This window comes from Harpia harpyja, chromosome 21 (genome assembly GCF_026419915.1).
Source record: "Harpia harpyja isolate bHarHar1 chromosome 21, bHarHar1 primary haplotype, whole genome shotgun sequence".
NCBI classification, from domain to species: domain Eukaryota; kingdom Metazoa; phylum Chordata; class Aves; order Accipitriformes; family Accipitridae; genus Harpia; species Harpia harpyja.
Window position 1 is genome coordinate 6,055,952 of NC_068960.1, and position 18,490 is coordinate 6,074,441.

The window sequence follows — 18,490 nt, forward strand, 5'->3', positions numbered from 1 at the left end:
ACTGTAAAGGGATACGTGAATGTGTTAAAAAGGGTACCAAATTCAATTATTTTTGTTAACCGGTGAGATCAGAAGAGGAATCAATTATAGCATGCAGATATCTTTCTTTGTGAGCTGCACGGTGAAAACTTAAATTGCATTTACTTTTTAAAGTCGATGTGCCAGGAGACAGCATTGTTTCAGTAGGTATGAACAAGGAAGAGACTAATGTCATCTGTAAGTGGCAGGAAATTATGAAACTTGCACCTCTTGACAGTAATCTTTTCATTTTAAAAAACAAATTGGAGAAATGCAGTTTAACTATTCCCACAGTAAGTGAAAAAGCAGGAGAAACTAAGGGATAAAAACACACCTCTTGAAGAAATTCAAGGGTAGACTTGGTGTACATTGTTGGAGACGATTTAGCAGTAATTAAATCAGTTCTAACATAGCGAGTAAGACTGTAGATGAGAAGAAAGGAAAAAGAAAAAGAAAATTTCCTGAATATCCATTAGCATGCCAAACCGTTAGTAAGCTTAGTAGGAGAGCAGTGTGGAAGTAAGCATTAGTGATGAGTAACTGTCCTCCCCTTTCAGAGAGCTCCACGTCCACACTGAGCAAGTGCCTAGTGATTGCTTTAACCATCCAGCACAGACAGGCTGTCATTTCTTGGTCAGCAGCCTTGCAGCTGTTTAAAATGTTCTGGTAACAGAAACAGTAGAGACCACATGAATTTTCTTAACATTGAATGCGGAAGTAAGCCCAGCTCGTATTTGTTTCCCGTCTCCCACCACCCCTGTGAGGTTCTCGCCTATTTGCACTTGCCGAGCCCCACGTGTGCGATGCCCACACAGGCGTGTGCCCGTTCCCGGTGCCGTGGTTTCTGCCAGCCTTCAGCAATTGCTAGCAAACTTAGGCTAGAGTGTGCCCAAGTTTGTGCAAACATGACAGAAAAACTTTCCTCACAGCTGGCATTTGCTGTGGGATACCGTGTCTCTCGCGCTGCGCTGGTGTGCAAAACAGCACAATGCTTATAAATAACACAAAGTTATTTATAACGTGCTCCTGTGGTGTTACAAGTAACAGCCATATCAATTGCATACCATACATTCAAACATCAGAGTTTAAAACCACTTCAGAGACCCCCTGTTTCTTCATATGGCTAGTGAAAAAGAAATTGCTGTTTGGAGCATGGCTTTGCTTTTCTCTTTGCTGTTTGTATCAGTGGGTTAAATTGTCTAATAACTTCAATTCTAAGCTTTTGAAATATTTTTACTGTAAAAAGTATTCTTTAAGTATGAGATATATATATTTGAAGTGCACAAATGTTGAATTTAGAGAAGAATGATGGTGTTCAACTCAATTCAGTGGCTGATATTAAAGAGGCAATTACATATGATTTGTGAAATAGAGAGCAACCTCTACAGAGTGTGGTACCTACAGGGTTTAACAGCACACTCTCTGATCTGAGCTAATAAGAGCAGTATCTAATATTAGTGTTTGCCTTGTCAGAAAACCCATTAGTGTGCCAGTGTGAGAACAGTGCTTGTGATGCAGAAAGTGAGCAGCTGTTGCCTTTTGGTACCACACAAGAAGGCAGGGAGAAGCGCTCTCTAAAAAGTTCATTTGTTATGCTGCTGGTTTGTTGTTTATGGTATTAAACTGTTGATAAAGATGTTTGAATATGTACATTCTTTTAGAAGCACACAAACTTCAGCTGGAGATCAATTCCTTTATTTGCTTGTGTTCCTCTGAAGTTTTTAAAATTTTGTGTAAAGTTTTTTTTTCTCTTTTGAGATGAAAACTTCAGAGCTCCCTAGTTTTCAAGCTATTTATTCTTTTCATGTCTTCCTCCTTCATACATGCTGAACATGCTGAACAGGCAGTATTTTTTTCTTCCTTTTCCACACATCCAAAACCTAAGTACAATTAACGTTTCCATTCTGTGCCTACAATCTACGCCACAGGCTTGATGAGGAGGGGTTTTCAATTAGTACCATGTTTGGTTTTAAATTCAAAATTTCTAGGGATCGGTGTTAAAATGAGGTACACAAGGTAACCTGTGGGATGTGCAAATGCAGAACCTTAATAAAAATTGGGGCCCGAGCCAGTATTAGACCACAGACATTTCTTTTCTACTTTGATTTTTAGTGTGGCTCTGCGAGCCTCCTGCATTTTACTTCATGGTGACTGGCCCTGAGTTTTCAATTACAAAGTGATTTCTTGTCCTTAATCCCCATCTCATTCATTCCTGGCTCTCCTTCCAGTCAGGTTTGGATAACACTGTGTGAGAGATACTACAGTGGTTCCTCTCAGTTTCTGGAGATGAATGGATATTTATTAACCATCTAGTGAACTGGTAAAAAGTAAGAGGAAAGAGTGAGGAATTACACTACCCAATACTGCGGAGAAACATATCTTCAAATATGTAAAAGACTGCTCTAGAGAAAAAGGTAATAAATTTTTGCCTAGTATTGTGCTTATAGGCTTAGGATATAACTTCTAGCAGATATTTTCTGTTCTGTTCACTCTTCCGAGGTGCTGCCCCAGCAGCTCAGAGTACAGACAGGACTGATGGACTGTGCTTTGCCCTCTCCTCCTTCCATGGCCATAGCTCCCCAGTGTCCTGCTGCCTTGGACCGAAGGGGAAATCCAAATGACAGAGACTGTGAGCCAGCCTGGTTTCAGCAAGCGAGCCTGAGGTGGATAGGATCAATATTTCTCTGAAGGGAGCTCTCTGTTGGAGCTCTGTGTATGTGGTCAGTGAGACACATGCCTTTGTGAGACTGCACGTATTTAGATCATTAGAAGGTACATCATTAGAAGGTGCATCTCTATTTCACAAGTACATCAACTGCTTGTACCTTCTGCATCATGTTTCAGAAATGCCACTAGAGGATATTATGTGATGATCTACTACAGAGTGTGTTCAGAAATTGAAGACTTCTAAAGATACAGCATTAGCATATATCTGGAGCCAATCTGATTTGCTCATGTTCAACTCATAGCTTTTTCCCCAATTTACTTCTTGACTTAAGTGAGTATTAATCATAAACTGTTTCATTAGTAACTAATTTGATTCAGGGAAAAAGTTGAAAAGATTTGACATATGCTGTAAAATTTGCACTACTTCTTCCATGGACTTGAGGCAGGTGTTTTGCACAAGACGACTTTTGCATAGCCTTGATTGTTGATTTTGTTTGTGTGTGTGTTTAGCATCCTTGATGTGCACAGTAAGACAGAGGCAGAAACTTATCACTTGCTGCTTTTTGAGTGCTTCTGTTCTTACCCTCAATAAGCTGAAGAGTCCTAGTGAATTAGTAATCATGGGTAGCATCTTTTGAGACTGCACTGACAAAGGCAATACAGTAGTCATGCTTTCTTTTAATGTGGTAGAGCTCATATATGTTGTTATTGGAGGTGAAATAATAGGGACAAGTCTGAAAAATAATACTTGGCAAACGAAATAGGAACAGCTTTTTGGTATAAGTTGAGAAGAGCGATTGTGAAGTGGTCATAAATTCTAGCTGAATGATTTGTTCTTGTTACCTTTTGTCTTCCCTTCAGCTCTAAACCAGCCTTTCTTGTGCTTGTGGTATCAAGTGATTTTATGTTGATTGTGGAGGCTTTTTTGAACAACCTAAGATGGATGGTAAGGATGCTGTTAAAGTAATTTAAAATGACTCCTGAGAGAAGGGAACAAGGCAAATAGCAGGATCACAGCCCTGGACTTCAGGAGAGCGGAGTTTGAGCTGTTCATGAACCTGCTCGGAAGAATCCCATGGAATATGCTCCTGGAGAGAAGGGGGATCCAGGAGGGCTGGGACGTGGGGGTAGACAGTCTCCAGAGCAGCTTTCAAACCTCAACTGTTGTGCAACTCTGAGTCTGTCTATTGCTGATAATAGACTATATTGAAAATGGCGTCATCTCATATAGCATTCGCTGGTAAGATAAAGCTGTATTTGAGAAAGATTTTACTAAGCCAGGAGAGCGCTGGCCAGGTTTATTTTTATTGTAAGGCACTTAGGGAGAAGACATTTTATTAAATGATGAAAAGGTATTTCACAAATGGAAGCAGAAGAACCAAATATAGCAACAGATATGTGACTTCATTTTAAACTTTTTTTTTTATTTAGAATAATAAAAATAGCTCTGATAGTATTTCCTGACACATCACAATGGACTTTTTTCCGGAGATGGGAAAATGTAGTCATGAGTGTTGTATGCTTAAATATTGCAGTGCAAATGGGTCTGTTCTCACCTTTTTGTCTTCTTGAGGAGTTATTTGATTGCAAACTAAAAATTCTGTAATTCTGCCTGTGGTGGATTGAGTGTCCTTTGGTATACCTTTCTGGTATGTGGAACATAGGAAAGGCTAAATTTCAACATGAGTGCCTCCACGTTATCCAGAAAGTTCTGTATCGTGGGTGTGTTGCAGTATGGAAGTAGGAGTTGATCTTCATCATTAACTGTCTGCTATTTAGCAGCTCTTTCCGCGATGTTATGTGACAGGGAGAGACTTCTTCCCTCTGTTACTGTGTCTTTTCTTTTGACAATCATTTCTGTGATTATACCATATTCTATTCACTTTGATGAAGTTGTGCCTGGAAGTAGAGAAGCTGATAGTCCATTTTGTTCTCTGATACGTGGCAGTTCATTAGCATGAAAGGAAACCAATGGTTTTAGTTTGCAACAACGTAGATTTTTTGATACTGTGGTTTTGCTCTTTCTTGCTATGTAGTTTTGTTGAAAATAAAATGTAAATAAATAGGAATGTGCATAATTTTGTGGTCAAATATTAATTGAAAGACTGATGAATGTTTTGGTCTTATACATTTAATCATCATTCTATTTCAGATGTATATAATGAATATATTTCCTAAATAATGTTTTTCTTCTGGTAAACTGATTTTTCCACTTGCTTTTAATGAAGCATGACTTCAGTGCTTCACGTTTTGTCTAATGGTTTGAGCATAACGTTCTTGATGTCAGTGCAGTTTTGAGGAAAGATTTTGTTGACTTAATATTGCAGAGGCAGTGGAGGGAGAACAAAGAAAGGAACGTCGTTTTGTCTGTGTGAGTTAACCAGCACTCTGGTGACACTGTAAAAGGAAGGTGTTCACTGAGTGGCAGCTAATATTAATACTAGGTCTACTAACTTGTAGGCTATTTTAAGGTAATAGTTTAATTTCTGAAATGTTTAAAATTTGAGGAGATCTGTATATGTGGGCTGTTGTCACAAGGGCTGGAGGTTCCTTCGTAGGTGTAGACACGCATTCTCTTCTCTTCTATTGTCTGCTAGGTGTGGTTGAGGAGGTTATTGCCTGCCATGTTCCCAAACCAAATTGCTGGGCTTTTGCCATCCCCTGGCTCAGCAGCTTTTGGGAGAGCATCTTGTCCTGCTTCTCTGTTGATGGGCTGAGCCCTCTGAAGTTGTTGAGCTGTAGGTGTTTGCCAACCCATGTAGTTGGCACTGAGCGCAGTTAGGGGGTCCTCGCGTGTGGGGACGTGCTGGTGGAGTGGGGTCTGTGGGTAACTTGGATGTGAAAGAGTTTGATGGGCAGCAGGTGTCGGGATCACGAGCCCTTGAGCCAGCCAGAAGCTGGGTGAGGGTGTACCTGTTAACTCACAGAGAGGGGTGGGGAAGGGACCAGTGACTTGCAGTGCATCCTCACTGTTTCTCTTCATTTATTCCTCATCAACCCACTTCAGGTGAGGATGCTGCAGAATGAGAGCAGCAGTCAGAAATGGCTGATGAGAATGTGAAAAACTGGGAAAGCAGTTATTGCTGGAAAACTGAAGATTGGACTTGTTTACCTTAAAAAGCAGTTGAATAAGAGGTGACAAGTTGAAAGCGCAGAGACTAATGAATGAATGGTTTAGAGAAGTTGTTTGGGAGCTGTTGTTTTCCCTGTCTGTGCAATGCAAGAACAAAGGTGTTCAATGAAGCTGAAAGGTGGCAAATTAAAAACTGATAAAAGAAAATACATTTTCAAGCAATGAAAAAAGCAATAGGATTCATTTCCACCAGAAAACTGGCAAGGTCAGGAATTTATCAGGGTTCAGAAAGAGAGCGGATATTTATATGATCAATAAAAATATCCAGAGGAGTTGTCAATGAGAGCTTGCTTTTCAAAAGCATTTATTAAATGTCATTTTTTTGGAGTTGGGAAACCCAAGGTGAAGGTGCAACTGGAATGGTGGCAAAGCACCATAATCTTGTACCTGCCTGATGTGGTCCTTGTACCTGGTTCTTAAGCATCCGATTTTGTTCTTCTCCATATCTGGGTCTCGAGGAACGGGATCCCAGGCACAGAGGGGTGGTTCATGGTCTTCTCTGCCAGCCTGCACTGACGTTTATACAGGATTCAAGTGCCAGCATATGACAAACCTCTGCTTGAGAAGCTGGAATCCAGAGGTGGCACATTTTCTATTTTAAGTGCAGAAAACTGCTTCAGAAGTGCAGTTCACAAGGTTAAAGAGTAGCTGAGCTTCGTGGTGTTTACTTGCTGTCTGAGACCAAACCCTGAAGATGGCTCCCAATTAAGCTAATGAGACATGTAGTGTGGGTGTTGTCTGAAATGTGCTCTGGGTTGAGAGAATAAACTGATCTTAAAAAACCCCTGAGGAAGTGTTGCTTGGTGCAGTTTGTGTTTTTAACCTTTTTAGTTGGCTTATCTACTCAAAGCATTAAAATGATTGTTCATTCATATTTTCAAAGGGTTAAAACATGTAACCCACATCATGTGGGTAAAGTGAAACTTGTGTTACGTAATGTGAAATTAGTATTTTGACCACATCCAAGTAAGTCATAGAATTTTAGTTCAAAGTAATGGCTTATTACTGCTTTGCTCTAGATAAATCATTGGGTGTGATTGAATAAGCTGTCCCTTAAGCTAGCCCAGTCTTACTGTTGGAAGCACAGCTTGGGTGAGAAATGACCCTTTATGGTTATATTATTTCAAGAAGAATATGTTTATGTATTCTTTTGCCTTATAGATGGCTTATGTAGTCTGGAAGTTGCACACTGTGCCTCCTGTACTTAACAAAATGCTTTATGGTTTTTGGTCAACAACTTGAGCATCAGGGCTGGGTAGGTACTGGATGTCATATTGTATGTGTGGGCTGTTTGGGTTTTTTACCCTCTGTATTCTGCATCAGGGTGGATCTATGAACATCGTGGGCTTCTGGGCAGTTCCCTAGTAGTTATGAGACAGTAATTGAAGGAAGTTTCCAACAGTTGTTATAGATAAGTGAAACCATTGTAACCCCAACATACAGTGGTCAGAAAGGCCTTTTGTATAGATGCATTCAACCCTGTGGCTTGCAAATTTGGTCAGACACGATGTGATGATTTGCAGTGTAGATGCTGTGGGTGTCTGTAGGCTTCGCGTGTGTTAAGTTGCACGTTACTTAACTCGCTTGCCTCAGACAGCCGTATTGCAGCGGATACATAGCCAGACCTTTTAGTCTTCTCTGTGCGGTGTCCTCTTCCTAAGGAGGCATCGCTGGGCTGCGAGGGCAAGGAGCTGTGTCCCCTGTGCCCACGAGAATCCTTTAAAGATAATACGGGTATGCTATGGGTGACCTAGGAGATAACTTGATGTATAATTTCTGAAACTCTTACTGAAGTCACTGATCTTTTATACCCTGGAGGTAGTAGAGGGAATGTTTTATGAATTAAGTAAAATGTGGGAAATTATTAATATTTTCTAATAAAGCAGTCAGGTGATGTATATTCTGAAGCATTAGCTAAAAGCCCTTTTTCTTTGCCTTTTTCAAAAAGCCATGGCTGCCATACTTCTAGAGTTGTTGACACATCGTAAGGGGACCAAGAAATTACTTTTCAAGTTCAATGGAATGTGCTGTGTTGAGCTGATCGGATGAACTCAGGCCCCTGGTTTTTCTGTCCTCTCAATCTGATGCAAGAGATTTGTCCTCCTGCTTCCGTTCTGTTTTAGCCTGAACACCCCAGGAACAGAGCCTGGATGGTGGTGCGATTCCTCCTCCTCTATTTTTGCAGAGATAACTGCACCGGCTTAAGAGCACAGTTCAGTTTACTTTTCTCCCAAGTTAATGATATTTAAGTGGTTAAAACTGCAGGAAACTGGCTGTTAAGAGATTTAGAGGCCAATATCTGGGTTACTTAGTAGCAGGAAGAAAAAGAAATGTGAGGGTAAGGAATGAACATAGGGCTGAATTATTATGTGCTGTAGACACTGGCAGAACAGAAGAATCTGATGTACCCTCACAAAAACTTTCTTTTCAGGCTTGAATAAGGCTTTTTCTTTCTTTTTTTTTTTTTTTAAATAGATGAATAAAATATTACTTTTCTGTTGCCAGCAAGTAAGGATGAATACATTTCGTTGTCAGTTGTATTCCTTCCCTCTGCCAGTGATGGTAATCTAGTGGCTAGGTTGAAGAAGGTATGGTGTTAATGCCTTTTTTTTTTTTTTTGTAAAGAAATGACTGTTTTTCAAATGTGAACTGTGTACACAGTGTCAGATACTGGTGTCAGATGGAGAGTGGCCCTGTGCTGAGGCAGGTGAATAAGGCAGCTTCACACTTGTGCAAGATTGCTACTGCTTGAGCAGTGGGGCTAAGAGAAATAGTAGAAAGAAGAGGGGGGTTTTTTTGAACGAAGAGATGAGAAATACATTGAGATAGATAAGCAAGCTTGTGCTAGAGGTAGGCAGTGGTGAGCATTCTGGCAGAAGGGAGTTAAATGAAGAAAAATCATAAAATTACTTCACGGCAGCAGGAGGTTAGGAAACATAACTAAACATGTTAAACTCACAGTGAAATGAGAACCCCAGGGGTATTTTAGTCAGATAATATTTAGTTTGTTGCAGTGTCAGTTGTGTGATTGCTTGTCAGCTAGCATATGTGTGTGCTATAAGCACAATGAGGCTTTTAGAGACCATGCACAATTTTCCAGAAGATAATAAGCAGGGGATTTCTCAGAGACAGATTAAAAGAGTTACAGTGGATTTATTTGCTCTGGTCCATTGCCAGGATATAAGGCAACCTTAGCCCTCTGCAGAGAAGTGTTGGAGGTGAGGGACAAGAGCTAGAAAGGAAGAACTATAAAACTGGAGAAAAACTTACGGAATATAAGAGCATGTAAGATACACAGGTATTTATAGGTACACATTTAAACCTGCCTGCTGAATGTTTGCCAAAAGAGCAGTCAGATTGCAAAGTCTCTCCAAAATTTAAGAAATTATGGCTGGGAAGCTAAGAGTGTCTCTGAATGCCTTGTTCTTGCACCTCAAATTAGCCTTTGATTGTCTGTCTTAGGCTCTCTGCCTGGTTGTGCCCTCTTCTCACCACAGTTGCCCCTGGTGGCTGCTTTCTCCAGACTTCCAACCTTCGGTGGAAAGTTGGTGTTCAACCTTAATGTTACGGTACCTTTCCTAGCAAGAAAATGGCTCCATTATGAGAGTATCAGAAAAAGTGATGAAAACCATCAGTTGTGAGAGACAGGGATGCTTAATTCCTGGTTTACTGCGTGCTTGTGGTTACAGAGTACATGAGTCTTTCTGACCTCTCTTCCACATATTCAGGTTAGACACAGATGGAGGTACTTGGACTTCTTTATAGGTTACATCCATCTTTAGACTCCTGCAATAGCCTTCTATTGGCTTGAGGGGCAAAAATGCAAGCAGAGGTTTGATATATAGAAAGTCACATTCGAGAGGTAAGGATATTTTGAAAAACCATTCCCTAATGTTCTTGTCAGTGCAAGGGTAGTGAAATCTGCTGGATGTTTTTATGGAGTTAATGGGCTTTTTTGTAAATGCTGTTTTAATTGAGGTCTTGAGTAGAAAGTCAATGGTGTGTGTATACATATGTGTCTGCAGTCAGTTCTAATTTGCAAAGTAATGTGAAAATAGGTCAGCCACAGAGAGAAATGTTGGGAAACGGCTGTAGCTGAGAAGGAAGCTATTTGGAGGTTTGGGAATAGAAAAATTTGGTTTAAAGATGATTAGTACAAAAGTTAAGGGTGGTAAGAGAAAGGGGAGCCATTTGCCTTCTGGTGATAGTAGATGCTGCTGTAGACAAGGAGGATTTGAAAAGTTTCTGGTAATTTAATTTTTGCTGGATTTATTTGGCATAGAGCTCTTGGGTTTTTTGTCTGTTCTGGAAGGCTCGATTAGCTCTTGTTAGCAGTGCTCCAAGAGGGTCAGGAGCTGAGAGGATGTAGCTCCCTTAGATGCGTTCCCGTAATAGCCAAGTCTGACCTAATGTGCCTTTAGCCGCAGCTCTGCCTTCACGCCCCTGTTTCTTGGGTCTTGCTGTCACTTTGTTTTTACTTTTTTCCCCCCATTTTCCACAAGGCAATGGGATGTGAACAACACAGTCTTTGAAGAGGGAAGCCTAATTACAAAATAAGGCTTAACAGTGTATCAATTCCTTATCAATTCCTCCAGCCATCAGATTGGGGCAGAACCGGTTAATTGTCGGTAGCCCTGTGCACGTTCCCTGGCTAACGCTTTTCCATGGTGTATAGGGCAGCTGCCTGTATCCCAAGGAGCTTGAAGTGGGATGCACGTGGTTCCTGTGAGGAAGGTGCAAATGGGCAGCTTTGAGAAGGGGTAGATGCCAACTGTCACTGCAGCCTGTTAATGGTACCTGGTGTCTGTGCTGCTACACAACATGCAGGGCTCTGTGCTTTGCTTTCATGAATTCCATCACCTTGATGCAAATTCATTTCTCTAAATTACAGAGATGTTATTGAATAGTAATCCTCCTCTTTGATAAACACATCACTGAAGTTGAGTTTTATCACATTTATTGTTTGCCTTTATTCAGCAGACAAGTTACCTGTCAAAGAAGGAAATTAGACTGGTTTGATATTATTCATATTAAGGCTCATTTGATTGTTTCTTGTCCCTAATTCTTCTCTAGCTGCTTGCTATTTTATTGTTAATGTTTTCTTCAAGTATTTTGTGAGATACCAAAATGTTGAAGTGATATATAATTGCCAGAGTCTGCATCTTCTCATCCATCCTTCTTTTAAAAGGTTGGATCTGTTCCTATGTCCTATTTTCAGGGCCAGTCCTGCCATTTGTGAGTTCATCAAAAATAGTTGCTCCTGGACCAGAGATTACCGTGACTAATTTTTGAAGTATCCTAAGGGTATATTTTGTCAATAGGTCCTGACACAGTCTAATATATTTAAGTTGTCTTCAGTTATTTCTGACCATATTTTGGCTTATGTTCCCACACCTCACACTGCTAATTTTACTGATGTTAAACATCTGGTCAAGCCCCAGTTACCATCTCCCTTTTTCTTTGTATGTATTTGTATAGCTTAAAGCAAGAAAGCATAGACCTCTGTTACACAGTCATCTTTCTTTTTTTATTTGTGTTTTTACGAGGAATAGTTAGCTAAATTATACCTGATTGCAAATAGCATCTGTTTGATGTTGAAGCTCCATATCTTTCTTCAGTCTCAAAATTTTCTCTTATTACGACTAATTTGGAGTTAGGAGTCTGGAGAGGAAGAGGAGGGGGAAATCTTGCCACTGATTTCTTATAATGAAGCAGTCTATTAACATTCTCCAAAAATTATCATTAATTAAACAAAAAGCTCATCTAATGCTAGGAACAGGAATATTTCTGTACCATCAAAAAAGCACCGAGTGGGGAATATCATTATGATTCCACTTTACAAAGTCTGTCTCCTCTGCCAGGCTCTAACCCATGCAGAAGTGAGAGAGCAAGTGAGCTGTGCGTTTGGGTTGTGGATTAATAGTTGAAGTTCACTCGTGTGGAAATAAAGCAGATTTTACTGTGACTAGAATCTGTCATTAAAAAGCCATTATCGGAACCGACCGGCACAATTCCTGCTCTTTCATTGCTAATGACAAAACAATCTGTTCTTTAAAAAACAACAACCCTATATTTTCTTTCAGAGAATGGTGCAGGAGACTTACCAGAACAGAAGCTGGGTGAAGAGAGGCAGTTGAAAGATTTATTGATCAATAAACCAAACAATTACAGCTTGTTTTATAAAAGGAAAAAAAAAAGCCAAACCCAAACCTCAGGCCTGCAAGCAACACTGAGACTCTAATAATGATAACTCTGGCATCCAGCTTGAAACGATAAAAGTCAATAGGAAGATATAGGATTTCAATAAAATTATGACACTAGATAAACTTTACCCCAGGAACAAATTTTCCCTGGGTGTGTGACTGACTTCAGTTAGATTTGTAACTTTAATTTCTTTCTTATTGATTTTTCTTTTCTTCAACTAATTAGAAAGTCTGTGGTGAATTGTGTGTATGTGTTTGAGGAGGGGCTAACGAGCATCAACAGGAATAGGGCCTGAGTTTATATGTATGTATATAAGGTCAGATGGCTTTTTAAATTTTTTTGGCTATATTTTACTCTTCAGTTGCTTCCAGTACACAGCTGGGAGTCACTCTCATACTCCTCAGTGTGCGAGTATTTGAAGCCACAGGCTGCCCTTGGAGCTGTGCAGTAGCACTGCTTCAGTGACATGGGGGATATTGGTAGGGATGATGGTGATGGGGCTTTTGTGAATAGTTCTCAGATCTTTCCCTAAAATTAACCCAAAAGGCTTGGACGAGCCCACTTATATTACTGCTGTTTCTAAACCACTCTGGTAGCCCTCTGGTGTGGGAATGCCAGGGAAAGAGACTTTCCCTTAGCTTCAAGCTAATTGCCAACCAGGTCGAATTTTGGCTTTACATAGAGGGAACAGAGGAGCTGGTGGGAGGACTGGAGAGAAGCTTTATCTTAAGGATGGCATTTTGCAGAGGTGCTGACCTGTACTTTCCCATAGCATATTTTCATGGGATTAGCTCTAGTTTGTGTTTAAGATTGTAAAACGTGTTTTCCTTTTTGTTACTTACGCAATAGTAGGAGGCGTATTTGGTGAATTCGCTGTTGCTGGCAGAAGAAAGGGAAATTGTTCAACCTGTGAAAAAATCACTATCCTTCCTGTTTTTCAAACTTACATCTCCTCAAACACAGCTGCAAGCTGCCGCACCAGCGTTTGCTGTAGGGCATTTATTTCCTAGGTTTATAATGAACATCAAACCCAATCTGCTTTTAGGGCATGTTTAGAGTAAGCTGCATTTCTGTTCTGGTGTGATTTAAAACTGGTCAAGGTAAGAGCACCTGGAAGTGTACCAGTGTAAGGTCCATGGTGAGTTAGCAGAGATGCCCTGTGCTGGGTAAATTTTGGAAAATCCCAGAGGAACCACTTTTTAGTAATTCTGATGAATACTCTCCTGATAGAAAGCAGGAAAGCAGAGGTATTGGAAAAAGGTTAGAAAAGGCATCTGAAAGTCCCTGGGGAGGTTTTTGATGGGGCTTGGGGAATATCCTGTCGTCTGGGATGAGGAGATATTGCAGCAATTACTAAATTAGGATTACATTTCAGGGAAATTTTAGACAGAGGACTTCTCAACAAGAACTTCTGTTTCCTGCCAAACTAACAAGATCTTTAGGAGGGAGGGAAAAGCTTTCAGTAAGTGCTCTTGATGGGGAGAAATTTAGAAAATGGAGCTGGGGACCACTTGTTGGAAGCTGAGAATTGATTTCATTACAGTATTAATATTTAGAAATAATTAAAGAGGAGAACTAAACTCCGGGATCAAGTGTTTAATTGTACTGCCCTTTATTTCAGCTTTTCAGCACCTTTTTTTCCAATACAGCTTGTTCTGTGTTTACTGTGCGTGTTTTCTCTAGAGAAGTTTACTCTTCCTTTAAGAGAAAGGCTTTGAAGGGCAAAGTCTGTAGTTGATTTTAGGGGAAAGACAGCCTGTAGGGATGTCCTGCTTGCATGCAGTTTTCCCATCCTAACATGAAAGCAGAAGTTTGTCCTCCTTGGAGCTGAACAGCTTGGGGAACGGCTAGGATCTTGCTGGGGATGACTTGAATGACCTAATATTCAGCAGTTAATTGGAAGCCAAGTGTGATGGGAATTGCTAGAGGTCCTGTTTGCTGTTGAAAAAATGCTAAGGATTTTGGGACTGCACTGCTGTAATGGAGAGAACATTCCGGTGTTAAATTATCACATCGATGAAATATGCTTAGTAGAAAATGAGGATAGCGGAGCAGCTAGGAGTAGAGAAAGAGAGAGGATGCTGTAATTGTAGATCTAATTGCAACAACATGCAAAGATCAAACCAATACCTTCGCTAAACGCTGTCATTACGTTCTCTTCTGTGCTCTAGACAATGATTCTACAATAAATGGGGAATGAAAGTCATCTCCTACGCAAAAGCAGTTTGCCTTATGGAGAGTGGACTGGGCAGGCTGGGTGATGTGTGTGTACGTTGGAGGGGGAGGAGGAGGATGGAGCGATCCTGTACTGCTGCCTTTCTGCTAAACAAGTTCATTACAAAGCAGGTGTCCTGGGGCTGGGTTTGAGTTTTCTCCTTCTGCAGTAACATGGAAGTATTTCCTTTCATATGTTTGTCAGATGAATAATTCTTTCTAAACTATGGTAAAACTGTTCTTTCCTTGGAAAAGTATTTCTTTACACTCAGACCTGAGCAAGGAGCTAGTAATAGCTTCTAGTACAATTTATGTTAAAACCTGTTTTTCTTTATTATTTTATTATGTCTGTTCCTTCAGCCTCAGGCTGTCCTTTGGTCCTGGGGTCCGTTTACCTGCTGACCAACCCAACCATCTTGGCTGACCTTTCAATCCGTGACGTGCTCTGAACACACGCTGTACCTCTGGCAGTGCCCCTCATCTTATTTTCACACCTTAAATTTGAATGTTCCTCCCCTTTTCCAAGCATACACTCGCTATCCATGTTCAGTCTTTGACCTTTAGATTTCAAAGGAGGAGATAACCTTTGTATACAGGCTTGCTCGGCTGAGCAGTTAGCATCACCTTCACTATCTGAAATACCACCTGTTCCATTGGGGGAGGTGAGAGGAAAGGACATTTTTCTTTCTACCCTGGCAATTCCTGATTTCCCCAAGAGAGCAGGATCCCAGCGAAGCATTTCAGCGTGGCCAAGCTCGGTTTGTGAAGTGCTCCGGGTTCAGTGCAGTGGCAGTGGCCTGGTATGGATGTGAACTGCACAGCTATAAAGCTGAGTGATCTTCTAATAATATTTCGGGTTTTTGTGGTGGCAGAATTCACACGAGAGAACTGGTTTGTCCAGAGCACTTGAGTATTTCTGTAACAGGGCAAGGTAGCAAACTTCGGCAATGAAGGGAGGCAGCACTGTAAGATTTCCTAGGAGTTTTTGTTCTTTGGATTTATACCCGGGGCCTGTGCTTCTTTGACCCTGTTCTGTAGCCTCACAAACATCAAGGTTCTTCCATGTAGTCAAAAGATAAAACACTTCATCAGCTGGCTAATCCCTGTATGCATATTGCACTGTAAACGGTAATCTCCTTAAAACACACCTGATTTTTTGAAATTTTCAGCCTTTTGTTCCCATTCTTCTTCTCCATCAATGCCTTGGAGGTGGGCATTAGGTGCTGTCTGAAGTTGGGAACGCTTTAGGAAATACTTCAACCAGGGGCCCCCACAAAAAGTTTTACCTTTAGCTTTCAGCCCCAGCTTTATACCTGGGAGTGCGAACACTCTCAGGGAGGGGAGAGGGGTCCTGCTTTTTGTCTTTCTCTGCAAATGCTTGGTTATAATTGCCAGCAAAGAGCGAAGTGAGCCACACATTTTGTCTGCGAGATACTAACCTCTGAAAAAGTATTTATTATAAACACTGAGCATTGCAGTGTTTTACGAGTGATAAGTCACATACCATTTAGAGGATATTTGCTCTCAGCCACTTTGTTCGTTGTCAAATCTGTTTCATTTCTGTTGTGACAATTCTGTTCGTTCATTGCTGGAACTCTTTGGCAGGAAAAATGTCAAGTACTACACTAAATATTTTGCTGAAGAAACCCATTCAGCCATGTTGAATTAGAATAATGTCTCCAAAAAGAAGGCAGGCTCTGTTTTCAGTTGCCATCTGCTTGTTAGAGTGCATGCATGTTGCTTTCCTGCAAGGGATGTGTGGTTTTATATACACAAGACAGCCCGATTTTTCAGTTTTCAGAGGAGCAACATTTATTTTATTAGAACTCTGTGTTCATGTCTGTGGCTTGATGCCAATATGAAGATGATGGGTGTATATCCATTCAGGGTTTCTTTGCTATGTGAAGGAACAATGGGCAAAAATACCAAATATTGTTCTGGGAACCCTCTCCTCGGAGTGCGGTCAGGGGCTTTAACCCTAAAGGTGGTTTCTGTTCTTCCTGACAGGAGCGTGATGGGATGCGAGCAATTCTGGAGTCATATGACAGTGAGCTGACCCCTTCGGAGCACTCGCCCCAACTGAACCGCCGTATGCGTGAGGCTGAGGAGATGGTGCAGAAGCTGCATGCTCATAACACTGAGCTGGAGGTAATAAAGAACCATCATGCTCTAACCCCAGGGGTGAAGTAGTTGAGACCTTTAAGATTGAATTACCTAGTGATGTGGTCTGCTCTCACAGAAGACAGATTTGCAAAATTCAGACTTCAAAATTCCAGGATCAATAAGACTCTCAAGTTATTATTCTGCACCTGAAGCTGGCAGAAGCCAAGAATAATCATCTTTGGGTGTGATGAGTCTGCTTTGTGTTAAGCACGGCTATACTGCACGGGTGGAGTCACAACTAGTCCCTGCGGGTTAAAGGGTTGTGTAAAGGACAAGTTGTATAAAGGGCAAGTAAAGGGGTAATGAATTGTAGCACGTGTGGTGTCTTCTCTGTGGTCTAGTCTAAGTGATTCACTATATCGCATGTGTAGCAAGGCTCTTCTGTACACAGTGTGAGTGAGAGTGTGTTTATAAGAGCTTTACTCCAAGGACTGAAGAAGTAAAGTATGTGTCTGTTGTTAATTCTTTACTTCTTGGCATTGGGCCTGAAAACCCCAGAATACCAGTAACTCTATTAAATGCTTTTTATTAGGTTTTCTCTAAGAAAAAACATTGTTTCCAAAGATAGAAGTATTTCTTGAAGGAATTCTTGTATTATTTTTAGTTCTCTCTTTGAAAATTTGTAACCTGAAATGTGACTGTAATGAGGTAAATGTTAGCATGTGTTTGCCAAATAGTTCCTCTCTTCACTGTTGTAGTTTGTTGTAGTGGAATGGGCTTTGTGGTCATGAGTTGAAATATTTGGAATATGTCTGTGATCTTAAAGCTTGGCAGTTTTATTACATAGGCTTTACAATAGTTATAAGTATGTGAGTTTTCCTTTCTTCATGCCTAGTTCCACCATTGTACAGATTTATAGATGCCATAATTCAAATGGAGTAAAACTTGTAGAAATTGATGCTCCTTGGGTTCATGTTCAAGCCATAGAATGGATTGTCTTACTGTGCACAAACCTTTTTGTTGCTTCTGGCATCCTTAAAAACGCTCTTTTCTTGTGTTGGTAGGTGGGGACTTAAGTCAGGCAATACTGGCTCCAATGTCCTTTAAAGCCTTAGCAAGCAGAGCAGAGTAGTGTGGTATCGATCAGTATCATGGTATAGATCCACTTCATCCCTGTTTCTCAGAAAAGGAATTCTGTGAAGTTTAGGGCAAGTTGATAGAGAATTTAGCTGGTAATATCAGATGAAATGGAAATTTGCCTGAATTTGTCTGTCTCAGAATGTTTCTCTATGTTGTCTTTTGATCACTATATTGCTTGCCACCAGACAGAGTAGGATTAGATGACGCTGACATAAAATGATAGGTGGCTATTTTATCCTGTATTCTTAGCTGTTTCCAACAGTGGCTCTAGGTTGTTGCAGGGAGATTTCCTGAATTGTTTCCCTGAATGGGTCATATGTGCATGGTGTCTTTGGGCAATAATGAATTACCTGTTCTTCTTCAGGTGAAAGCATGGAAGAGTGTGTGAACCAATTGCTACACCCCTTTATTTATAGGGAACAAATTCTAAGGGTTTTTTCATGGATGTGGATTAAGGGCTACATGGAAAATTTTGGAAAGGAGCTGTGTTCTCTGGAGGTTTGTTTTGCGTGATGTCAACCTTTAAGCCTTTCAAAGACTTGCTAGAAGCAGGTTTCAAAGACCTGGTATTCCCCTTGTAAAGTAAAATTTTATACTTCACTTGATCGTGTTTGCCTTTCTGACTGCAGTGTTGACTGCTGAATCCCATCTATTTTGAAATTTTGGGGGAAAGTTTTTTGTTTCAGTAAAAATCTGAAAACTGGAAAGGAAAATTGAGGTACAGGCAGGACTCCTGGTGTCTCATCATCAGGAGCAGCAGCTGTAATCAACTGTCTGTAGATCAAAGAACTGGCCGATAGCAGCTATTAATAACTTCTAACATAATGCTCTGCACCCTCTCAGCTCTGCTGAGCCTCTGTACAAATTTTAGAAATGTTGACACCTGCATGACTCATCTCACAAACAGAGGAGACAGCAGGAATGAGGCACCTTGGAGCCTCAGTTGTTTCTGAGATGTGGGAAAAACAGTCTCTGATGTGGAGGGCTGGGACGAGGAAGGAAAAAGGGAAC

General features: G+C 40.8%; 1 protein-coding gene across 2 annotated transcripts in view; it reads left to right on the forward strand.

Moving 5' to 3' along the window:
- Positions 1 to 18,490, forward strand: part of MAD1L1 (mitotic arrest deficient 1 like 1) — a 385,605-nt gene that overhangs the window by 144,894 nt on the left and 222,221 nt on the right. For both annotated transcript variants that reach the window (XM_052773151.1, XM_052773153.1), the window contains exon 12: positions 16,244 to 16,384. In XM_052773151.1, the coding sequence (XP_052629111.1) occupies positions 16,244 to 16,384 (141 nt within the window). The remainder of the gene's footprint in view (positions 1 to 16,243; positions 16,385 to 18,490) is intronic.